This window comes from Penicillium citrinum (genome assembly GCF_028827155.1).
Source record: "Penicillium citrinum strain IBT 23319 chromosome Unknown utg000002l:1.0-3833315.0:1.0-3834789.0, whole genome shotgun sequence".
NCBI lineage: Eukaryota > Fungi > Ascomycota > Eurotiomycetes > Eurotiales > Aspergillaceae > Penicillium > Penicillium citrinum.
The window spans coordinates 1,360,898-1,372,510 of NW_026622687.1; the positions used below are offsets into that span (position 1 = coordinate 1,360,898).

Here is an 11,613-nt window from a genome sequence, read left to right on the forward strand (position 1 = left end):
TAATTATACTAAATCCTGACCAATCTTGAACGATATTCCGTCACTACTAAGCATTAAAGAAGCACCCGAGGCAATGATCATCGTGTAATTGTGCGGGGAAAGCTGCAGCTCCGATAGTATCAATATTTGACTCCACACACCCCTTGACAGTATCGTAGGTCAGCATTCCACTGTACAACATGAGACCCGGCAATGATTTCTTCTCCAAAATTTTAATCTCTTTGTTTGAATTGCTTAGCCCATCGGCCAGCCATCAAGTGCTTATCAGGTTTGCACAACGTTCATCCATATTTTCTTTTTACGGCAGGCCTGCCCACATCCCCCGCTGTCTTCACACTTCTCCTCAGACCAAGGTTGATCACTCAAGAATAAGACATCACCTCCATGGCACCGGCAATAGACAAATCGGTGATACCAGGAACGGTGACATTGGTTGATGTGCAGCATGTACTGAACACTCGTCATGCTAAAGGAGATTCGGATATCGTACTGATTCCAACTCCGTCGCACGACCCGGATGATCCGCTCAATTGGAGTCCAAGGAGGAAGCTCCTTTCTACGATATGTGTTAGCACGTCAGTATTTTTATAGTCGATGATGGGGCGACATTCCTCAAAGCTCTCACTGATAACAGTTGATCCTTAGGTATACCCTTTTTGCTGGTATCTCGACAGCAAACGTGTATTCAGTAATCACTCCCCTTTCCGAGGCAACAGGTCTACCAGTCAAAACATTGAATGAAGGAACAGGATATTTATTCCTATTGGCTGGTTGGGGTTTGCTCTTCTGGCAGCCATTTGCCATGCAATTCGGCAAGCGATTGACATATTTGCTGTCGCTAGCCGGAGTTCTGGTGAGTTCTTCCTGCCCGGAATGATCAATGGTCCATGCTAAGTATATCAAGGCTATGACAATGTGGGGGGTAAGAACATCTACTTGTAAGATATTCGAACTCATACTGATCTATCCAGACCCTACGCCCCCACAAATGGCCAATGGATTGCTCGGAATATTCTATCAGGTTTTTTTGTAGCACCTATCGAAGCTCTTCCAGAGGTCAGCGTAACAGACGTGGTTAGTATATCTTAGTGACCTGAGCTCTGTCTATTGATGCTAATACCGTTCCAGTACTTCACTCACGAACGAGGAACATATATGGGCCTATACGCCTTTTTTCTAGCGGGTAGTAATTATTTCGCTCCCGTAATTTGCGGATTCATTGCCGAGTATCAAGGCTGGCAATGGGTCTTTTACTGGCCAAGTATCTTCATCGCTTTTGAGATAGTCTTTCTCTTCTTTTTCATGGAGGAAACAAACTACTCGCGCGACAGAGTTCAAGATATCCCTATCGCGAATGTACCTCTGGAGTCATCTCATGATACTGGAATTGAAGAGACCAAGACAGTCATCCCTGTTTCCAAACAACCTTCCCCAGATACAGAACTGGGCACAGTTTATACCAAAAAATCCTATGTCAAGAAACTATCACTCGTAGGGCCAAAGCAGCAACAAAATACCATGTTGCGCCGGCTTTGGCAGAGTCTATATTACTTGTCCTGGCCGGTCATTTTCTACGCTGGGTATACTCCACCATCCCATTTGCCGCTGAGCTTTGCTAAATCTGAACAGTTTCTCCTACGGGTCTTACCTCGTACTATTCAATATTCTAAATGGAACCGCTTCGATCATTTTAAGTTCACCACCATACAACTTTGGGTTTGTCGATTGATACAGATAAAACTAAAACCGAACCTAACGATTTACAGATCTTCTATGGTCGGTTTGAGCTATCTTGCATGTTGCTTAGGCGTGACTCTCGGGTAAGCCATGACCAAATCCCGAATTTCCAAAAAAAAAGTAATACTGACACATCTAGCTCTTTATTCACTGGCCGTTTCAGTGATTGGCTAACTGTAAAGCTAGCCCGTCGCAATGGCGGCGTGATGGAAGCAGAGCACCGACTCTGGCCCTTTGCAGCGAATTTACTTCTCGTGCCGGGCTCCCTTTTGCTATGGGGTGTCGGCGCTGCCTATGATATACACTGGTTTGGTCTAATTGTTGCTATGTGCATGCTGGCTTTCACCAATACAAGCGGTATTACCCTGAGTGTCAACTACATGGTTGACAGTTACCGAGAACTCAGTGGTGTGGCAATGGTATCGATCATTCTAGTTCGAAATACCATGTCTTTCGCAATTGGTTATGGGTATGTTTTATGTGGTATGAAGACGAAGCCTGAAGCTGACTGAAAATAGTATTACTCCCTGGATTGAAAATATGGGTTATCAAAACTGTTTTATATCCGCTGCTTTCATCGGACTGGCTTGTGCTTTGACATTCCTTGTGATGATCAAATTTGGGAAATCAATCCGTGTGAACAGTCGAGAAAAGTATTGGCAGATTGTTGGAGAGAACTGGGAGAAGGGGATGGGTCACTGAACCTTGGATTCAAGAAGCCTTCCTCATATTGAAAATGTCGGTTGAATGTTCGTAGTAATACGTTTTATTGCAAAGCTGATGGGAGTGACATATATGATGGCATTTGCTTCACATTTTGTTCTTACAAGTATTTGAATATTAGTACAACCAGGCATTAATAGATGCTGTAGATAGGCAATCAATTTCATAAGCTTCAGACTTCGAATTATAATGTACACTCTACAGATTGATCTTATAAAGATCATACTGGGCTCAGTTTTGTCTCAGGCGTGCATTTGAGATAGGGAAGGCTTAAACAAGAGCAATAGTGCTGACTCCCTGTTTCCGTTGATAACACTTCAATCACCAATTTCCCTGTCAAATTTATTTTGTCTAAATATATACGTTCACTCAAGCAAGACTGATTCTCCCCTCATCATCATAAAGGATCTCACGGACCTTAACGGATCGCAAATGGTCGACACCCCCAGATAACTCGCAATCATGATAGAATAAATACCATCTTCCCTGAAATTCAACAATCGAAATGATGTGTCGTCCACCCAAGCACAGGCTCTAAGATCCGGCCTTGATACGTGAACGGACCGAACGGCGACTTTCCCGTTGCATAAACAAGATAATGTGAATCACCAGTCGAATAAGAAAAATAGTACGTTCCATTATAACGATGCATCCAAGCAGCCTCAAAGAATCTTCTTTCATGATCATCAGCCAGGATAGGCTCCCCTGTCTCCGGTGCCAGGATCTTCAAGTCGCGAGGTGGTTCGACAAAAGTGAGCATATCATCGCTCAGCTGAGCAACGCGTGGTGATAAAGCCACAACGCCATCACCAGACGGCTCTTGTGGACCGGACTTGGAGACATCAAATACAAGTCCATTCTCAGACTCGGTCCAACATTGAAGCTGTCCGCCCCAAATTCCACCAAAATACAGATACGCCTTTCCATCCTCGTCAACGAAAGAGGCGGGATCGATACTGTAACTGCCTGGAATGAAGTCCTCCTCAGGAGAGAAAGGCCCTTCTGGCTTTTCAGAAACCGCGACACCGATCCTAAAGATACCTTCTTTATCTCTAGCCGGAAAATATAGATAATATTTTCCATCCTTGCAAGCGGCATCAGGAGCCCACATCTGCTTGGAAACCCATGGGACATCCTTAGCAGAGAGGGCAACCCCGTGGTCTGTAACTGGGCCATCGATGGAGTCCATTGAGAAGACATGGTAGTCCGTCATATCATATTGATCGCCATTGTCATTGAATGCGATGTCCGTCTCCCGATCATGAGAGGGGTAAATGTACAATTTGTTGTTGAAGGAATGAGCCGATGGATCTGCAGTGTAGAGATGTGTTATGAGCGGTTTGGGTGACATCTTGAGTACAAAAAAGTATTGTATTATTTAGAGATGCGTAGCACGATATGAGTTATAATCTCTAGAAGCTATTCCAATGTGGTGTTCGTGCCATCGAGTGTATTTAAACTATTCAATTAGCCAACTGCTTTTATCCGTTTCGGCTAAAGAGATGACACGGCCATCCCTCCGCGTGACTAAATCGGGTATTCCCCGCTGTGGGATTTTACGAGGCTATTCAAATTTAATACTGCTCGGTAGTCAAAGTTTACTCTATTCAAATCTTTTGCGAATATGAGAAAGTACTGGAGCAGAACAAGAACTTGCGGTCAATTCTCTTACTCTTCCTGAGGATGAAGTACTCGGGATATCGAAGCAAAGCCTAACTAGAAGCAAAACATGAAAATAATCGAGAATTCATTTCAATATTCAATAAAAGAGTCAGTTTGAAGTGCTAGATCTTGGTCTACATCAAGGCTTGGTATTACTTCGAAAATACAAACTCTATAGCATTCCTACAATGTTCTCGTAGTTGAGAGGATGCCTGCCTAACCATGAGCTGAAAATGTCCAGTAGCAGATAACTGCATCTAGAAAGCCTCATATGGAGACATTCAGAATAAGTCCTCGACTTCGAAGCTATGCCTCATAGAAAGGATCGTTGTTAGACTGCCCCGAAATGATCAATACACGGGGACCTGGACTTGTTGAAAATTACCATCAAGCTGATTGGCCTATCATAATATAACACAGGAAAAGAGTTCTCCATCTCTCAGGTTTTGCGGCCCAGTTATAAATAAACAAAGAAATTTTCTATAGTCACTCCCTGTGTCTTGATTTCCTGAAACTTACTATGGGTCCGATGATGGAACAGCCATGGTGGTTTTGATGGGATACATGCCTGACAATGACAATGACCCCATAAAGTCCATAACTATTCAGTACCGAATGAGAAGCTCTGCACTAGAAACAAGCTTAAATCTTATATAGACGACCTTCACGAATGAACGGATACGGTAATCATACCACTGCATCTTGATATAGTCCAGCTACAATCAGCCAAATTCAATAAATTACACATCATCCATCTAATTTTAAATAGCAAGTTGATGATACTATTCAGAGAAACATATCAAAGCAGTGCCAGGCCTTCTGTGAAGCCATCCTTAATCATATTGATAGACTAGTTTGGTATCTTTTCTAATTCTGCTAGTTTCACGTCACAAACTATACCTGTCACGAATACTAAGTGATGGCTATCATTGGCTGGGAATGTATCAGGTAGAGCCCCCCGTTTTAGGATTCTTATTGAAGACATCGAAAAGTATAGTCTGAATTCTAGCATTAACACCTAATTGTGGTATCGATTAAATACTACTAGTCCCTACCTCAACTTGTATAGCACCACGCACAACAATCGCTATATCGTGCACGGGCTACAAAGCTCCGAATTGGGCCCGGAGTAATTCATCAGAGAATCATGTAACCCTGTCCCGCTCTCTCACTTCTAGAGTTGAACTCTTTGCCCAAAAGCTCCATATCTTCCCATCTCTGGCCAATGCTTTCTCGCTCGTGCGGGGGACTCGTTGCCGATCCCACATTCGTCTTGCCAAGTTGCAGCAGAAGAAAGACTCCCGCAATAATGATCCTCTCTTATAAAGATGCGGTCGAGTCCGTTTATTCCAGCCAGTTCATTCATATCCCTTCGCTGATAGAGACAAAAGAGAGAAATAGAAAAAACCCCCGCTACCAACCTCAATATGCTGCTGTCAATACCATGGCTTCTTTTATCATACGCGACAAATGTCTTCGCGCAGTCTTTTGATCCAGGGAATACCAAATCGCCAACTCAGTTTGATATATCGAAGGTTGGAACAAACACATCGACAAATGCGACATACTCGAATCCCATCATGACAGCGAACGCAGGAGACCCGTAAGTCTTCCCACAATAACGAGCTTTCCCGAAGTCACCGCTAATCATGCATCAAGCTTCATGCTCTATCATGAAGGCTGGTACCTATTCACATATTCAACCAATGACAATATTACCCTGAAGCGCTCCCGTGCTTTGACGGATAACTGGGACCTAGCGGAAACGAAATTGATCTTCAAGCCTGATCCATCAAGTGGGGATCCTTGGAGTACAGATGTATGTTCGAACCGTCCAGCATTAACCATGGCTTCAATTCCTCAAGCAGCGAGTCATGCTAAGAAACTTTATAGCTCTGGGCTCCAGAAATACACCAAATTGACAACCGATGGTACATCATCTTCAGCGCAACCCCAGACGCCGACTCACCCCATCCCCTTCAAGACGCAATGTGCCCATTCGAGTGTCCAGCCATAAATCACAGAATGTTCGTCTTAGAAAGTGACGGGTCCGACCCCTGGACATCTAAATACACAATGAAAGGCATGCTCAATACATTCGATCAATTCGCCATCGACGGAACGTACTTCAAACACAAGGATCAGCTTTACCATATCTACAGTTGCTGGGAAAATACATACAGCGCATGGCCCGCAAATCTATGTATAACCCATCTTAACAATCCCTGGAACGTCTCCTCAAGTCTCACACAACGACGAATGATTTCCGTCCCCGATCAAGCATGGGAACAAGTTCCCTACGGTCGAGCAGGAAGACTATCAACAAATGAAGGGCCACAACAACTCACGAATCCCAAAACAGGCCAAAACTTCATCATCTATTCAGCAGCAAGAGTAAACACCCCATTTTATTGTTTAGGAATGTTAGAACTCATGGGCGACGATCCAATGAATTATCAAGATTGGCGTAAACATCGTGAAGGATGTGTTTTTCATCAAAATCCCGACGCGGGCATTTTCGGCACAGGTCATGCAAGTTATACGACTAGTCCGGATGGAAGTGAGAATTACGTCGTTTACCATGCGCAGACTACGGATGATCCAACTCGTACGTTACTATATTCGTCAGACCGACTCTGAGTGGCAAGTACTAACTCTCATTAGCGGATCTTTATCGCACAGTGCGCACGCAAAAGTTCACTTGGAATGAGGATGGGACGCCCAACTTCCCCAAGGCTTTAAATGGACCATTCCCCGTCCCGAGCGGCCAGAAATGAGTGGAAAAGTGCTCTAGATAGATGCATTGATGTACATGTACATAGTAGTGCATGAGTTCCACACTGGATTGTGACAGGCTAGTCAAATTTTCAAACTAGTAAAGAAAGTCACTCATACTATTTATTCTCTTATTAGCAAGTGTCGAATTGACTAGTGTGAGTATCTTAAAATCTCAAAGCTCTCATACTGTACCATCAATTTGACTCTGTACCTTCTGTCCTACGTGAGAACACTCATATTAGCCAGTAATATCGACAGAAGTCAAACTCGATGTGATTCACGAAAGAGCTTTCCTAACCATAAGCAATCCAATCTCACCATTTCCCCTTTTATCCAATAGATCATTGAAATCCCCCTATTTATAATTGGTACTTTTCAAAGCCTCGAGATGTCTCAGGCGAGATGCGGGAGGTGGCCACAGTCAAAAGCACAATACATCGCCACTCAGCTAAAAATGGCGAAAACGACTTCAATGTCTCGCTTGGATTGGATATATGCCCACGTGTGACAAGGAAAACAGCGCAACAAATCGAAAAGATCTCAACGATCCTAGCCGCCAGCCATCGTGAAAAACAAAATGTGATAACCTTGAATGAACGAGATTGTCGTTAGTTATTTGTTAGTCAGATGAGAGTACAAAGCGCACTAGCCAAGATGGCTATGCAATCAGAGTAGTTAGCAGACAGGTACAGAGTAGTCCATCAATGCATAAGTTCAGTAAGTCTAGACCCCGTTCAGATTCTGCCAGGTGAAAGACATGAGAGAGGAGATAGCTCAGATGTCAGAAAAGGTCCACTGGGAACCTGATTGGGTGGGAAGTATAGCAGTGTTGGGGCGATCACAGCTGGAGACGAGTGGAGCAGAATGATTGGATAGAATTGGCGCGACGATCGTCACGCAGGATTGAAGCTGTGGCCAGTGTTGAGTGGGTAAATTGTACATACAATAGTATGTGAAATGTGATATGTGAGAGAGGGATCAATTGAAATAGAAGAAGAAAATGATAGGATTGGATCGGGGTGGCCGAGTATCATGGGGTATTTGAGCAAGTATACGAAGGGAAAAGTCTAGGAGAGCGGCGAATACCACAGCCTGAGTAGATGAATAGACAGATTAGTCTGGCAAGGGGATATTTACAAACTAAGCAAGTCTAACAAGAAGAAATAAAATCTTAAAAAGAATCAAAAGAATCAAAAGAAAATAAACGAAAGAAACCAAAAAAGGAACAGTCGAGAAATCGCCGTTTCTGGCTGAGAAGAACACGCTAGTCTGTATTAGGTTAGCGACACGTTGTACTGTAATGCAATACCGTAAATTACAACAGTACAGGTAAGGTACAACCACACCACAGGAACATCACACTTTCATAGTTCTTTTAGAATCTACTATGTAAATATACTGTCTATATCATCTCAGGATCTACTATTCAATATCTACAGTATACTACCAATCAGGGAACACCTCACATATAGTGGCCTGGATTTCTGTGCCTTCCAGAAACCCTCAACCATGGACGGGCCATAACCCGGCTAATTCACGGCTGATCATTTCCACCACGGATCAAACCTCAGATCTTTACCCCCCTGGATCTCGCTTCCATTGAATTTCATCGCCCGGTACTAGTCTAGTACCAAATTCAAACAAACTATCCCTGCAAAAGAAAGAATCCCCCGCCAAGTCAGTCAGATTTGACTTCTCGAGGACCGTGGGTTCTCCACTTTCTCGGGACCCACGACAAATATTCGAATACGCTGTACGACGGGGATAGTTCTGCAATCTGAGTATGTATATACCCCGGTGTCTGCCCACTCCTGACTTTCGATCTTTCGATTCTCTTCGTGCGCGTGCTGAGATTGTCGCGCGGGCGCTACATCCATGCCGGCAAAGCCCTCAATTCCACCATCATGACATCCTTAAACGGAGAATGTCCCCCTCCTTTCCTTCAGGAATCACTATTTCCTTCTACCGGAGGTTTCACCGATGGCCGGTACTGCGAACTACTCACCAATGTTACTTGCTGTCTGCCTTGTCCACTCTCTGACTGGCGATATGCCGATAGTCAGTCTAGCCCACCTCCAGTGAAATAATAAATAAAAAGATGTAAACATAATTCTAACGAATTCATTTTATAGATACCGCGAAACGAGTCGACGTCGCCAGCTGGATCAGTGTCGCTATACTACCGCTTTGTATCTTTCTTCTCATCTCCTACGCTGTCCTCCCCGTGAAATGGACGAATCGTCACTACCTCAGTATTTGCTTTACACTGGGTATCTGCTGCATGGAGGTGGGATTTTTTTTCCCTCCCACTACGGTACGATCCTCGGACTTTGGCTAACTTCGCAGATTGCCTTCATTATTCCCCTCGGCGCCAGACCTGAACAATGTTACAACCAAATCACCCCCAATGATATGTACAGTGATCTCTCCTGTGCTTTCTCCGGCGCCTTTCTTCTCTTCGGCGGTTGGTTAGTCGTCATGTGGAGTTTCATCCGTACTATCGCCTTTCATCTCCAAGTATGCTGGGAATTCGTGCTAGGTCCAAAGTTCATGTGGGGAGCATTCATTTGTGGTTTTGGAATTCCGGCCATTGGATTGACTGTGATGATGATTATTACCGGTGTTTCCTTTCGCTTCGGTGAAATCTGCCATATCAACATCAATCACGGCCAACAAGACTATTGGTATCCGATCATGGCTTTCGCGGCCGCCGCTCTTATTCTTCAATTAACCACCATGGCCTACTGCATGCACATCTATCTACGTTCTCTATTCGACAAATCCGCCTCGACAACCGAGAATAGCTCCGGGATTCCTTCATACACAGCCAGTGTACGCACCGTCACAGCTCGCCAAGCTTATCGACGAGTTCGTCGCGTACTACAACTCCAATGGCGCGGCGTCGCCCTCGTCCTCATTATTATCGGCAACGTAATCTTCTTCGCAGTCGTCTTCATCAACTTAGACAGCGAAGTCGAACCCACAAAATCAAACATGAAAAAGGCTCTTCCATGGTTGATGTGTTTGATAGAAGCAAACGGTGAAAAAAAGAAATGCGAGAAATACGCCTCCTCCCTCGGTCCCAACGAAGCAACCCTACTCGCAGTAGTCTACCTTTTATCTCTAGTCGGATTCTGGAACTTCATTCTCTTTGCCCGACCATCCATGTTTGCAGGATGGCTGGAACTTTTCCGAAGAGGTTTCAACCGAAGACATGAATTCGTCTCTGCAGACGCAGAACGATACGATCATAAGGGTTTCGAAATGTTAACCACGACCTCCGTCAAGAGTCCCGAAACATACAATATGCGATCACCCAGTCCCGCACAGATGATGGGCATGGGCATGGGTAATGCACATACAAATTCCCGGAGTCCCGTGGCAAGTCCGAGTCCAACATTTGATCGAAATGTACACTTTGGACAAGATGCGCGGTATGTGCGGCCATCGATGAGTTTCAGTGGACCCCGACCACCTAGTTCATCTGCTGGAAGGGATTGGGATCCTTCTACTACATTTGCGAGGGGGGTATGCACGGTAATTCGTTAGTCATTTCTCTTTGAATCTCTGATTTGCTTCCATTTTTTTTTCTTACACTTACACAAAAGGGTAGGAGGGGAAGAGGCGATGCAGACCCCTGTTCGTCTCGGAGTTACGGAAAATGGAATGGCGTACGGCTGTGACTGTGACTGTGACTGTACGACAAAATGTGTCTTGTGTCGATGTCGATGATTACGCTTAATGTGTTAAAATGTTTATTTGTATATGTACAGTGAAATAAATCTACAATACCCTACCAATCTGTACCATCATTCATAACTCATACTTAATTCATCCTTCCAACGTATCTAGACGATCAACGGTGACCCGCAATGGTAAATACATAGTTTCATAGTCCACGTATACACTGTAACACGGGAAATCCCCTCAAAGGCGAGGCTCAGCCTAGATCACTTGGCAAACGCACAATCCAATCGTTTGCCCCACTAAACAATCCACCCCTTCACCAGGCTCAAACCCCCCGAGAGTCTGGAATCTGGACCTAAGACGAGATGAAACAGTTCCGAAGCCAAGATGGTGAGAATCAGATGGATGGGGTAAGAGGGCCGTTCCTGCGTCAGCCTTGTACCCTGTATAGTAGACCCCCTTCTGTGTCCAGGGTAGACGCAGGGGTTAAGTGGGACAGTACATAGTTCAGCTTAGTAGACGACTGTAAAGTACTGTGCGTTAGTGCGTACTAGCGAGCCGAGAAAGCACTCCGTACTCCATACATGCTACTGTGTGTACTAGTTACGTAGAAAAGAAGGACATTGTTGGACAGTGGATCCAACGGGTGTCAGCGAGGAGTTGCTAGTATTGGTGCTAGTTTGATCGAAGAGTTTAATAAATTATTCTCTGACTTTGATAGTGTATACTACCCCATACTTTTCTGAAATGGTAGATTGTAGCGATGGGATACTACTGTACATAGTAGTAATAATAGTACTCATAATGGTCAGCATAGGACAGAAACAGAAACAGAATACAGAGTAGAGTGTAGAGTACAGAATACTTACTCCCTCCTCACTAAAATATGCAAATCAGATTGGACTAACACAATATCATACTGTACATATATATTTCAACAGCATAAAGAAATAAAGCTTCAATAATTAACTTCCCCGCATGAACACCTCAAACCAAACTGTGCAGATCACGTATATCGTATATTCC

The 11,613-nt window shown here is 44.3% G+C and overlaps 4 protein-coding genes across 4 annotated transcripts; 3 read left to right on the forward strand and 1 right to left on the reverse strand.

Moving 5' to 3' along the window:
- Positions 1-384: 384 nt before the first annotated feature.
- N7469_002331 (putative MFS transporter) lies at positions 385-2,439 on the forward strand (the record flags this gene model as incomplete). The annotated part of the gene is made up of 6 exons (XM_056641251.1): positions 385-575; positions 750-853; positions 944-1,074; positions 1,129-1,716; positions 1,767-2,206; positions 2,256-2,439. The coding sequence occupies 6 exons, from the start codon at positions 385-387 to the stop codon at positions 2,437-2,439; spliced, it is 1,638 nt and encodes a 545-aa protein (XP_056503745.1).
- Positions 2,440-2,953: 514 nt separating this feature from the next.
- N7469_002332 (glycoside hydrolase family 43 protein) lies at positions 2,954-3,811 on the reverse strand (the record flags this gene model as incomplete). The annotated part of the gene is made up of 1 exon (XM_056641252.1): positions 2,954-3,811. One exon carries the CDS (start codon positions 3,809-3,811, stop codon positions 2,954-2,956), a length of 858 nt encoding a protein of 285 aa, XP_056503746.1.
- A 1,738-nt stretch (positions 3,812-5,549) lies between these two features.
- On the forward strand, positions 5,550-6,899 carry N7469_002333 (glycoside hydrolase family 43 protein; the record flags this gene model as incomplete). The annotated part of the gene is made up of 4 exons (XM_056641253.1): positions 5,550-5,725; positions 5,782-5,941; positions 6,016-6,730; positions 6,787-6,899. 4 exons carry the CDS (start codon positions 5,550-5,552, stop codon positions 6,897-6,899), a joined length of 1,164 nt encoding a protein of 387 aa, XP_056503747.1.
- Positions 6,900-8,804: 1,905 nt separating this feature from the next.
- On the forward strand, positions 8,805-10,449 carry gprM (the record flags this gene model as incomplete). The annotated part of the gene is made up of 3 exons (XM_056641254.1): positions 8,805-8,958; positions 9,033-9,187; positions 9,247-10,449. The coding sequence occupies 3 exons, from the start codon at positions 8,805-8,807 to the stop codon at positions 10,447-10,449; spliced, it is 1,512 nt and encodes a 503-aa protein (XP_056503748.1).
- Between the last annotated feature and the right edge of the window lie 1,164 nt (positions 10,450-11,613).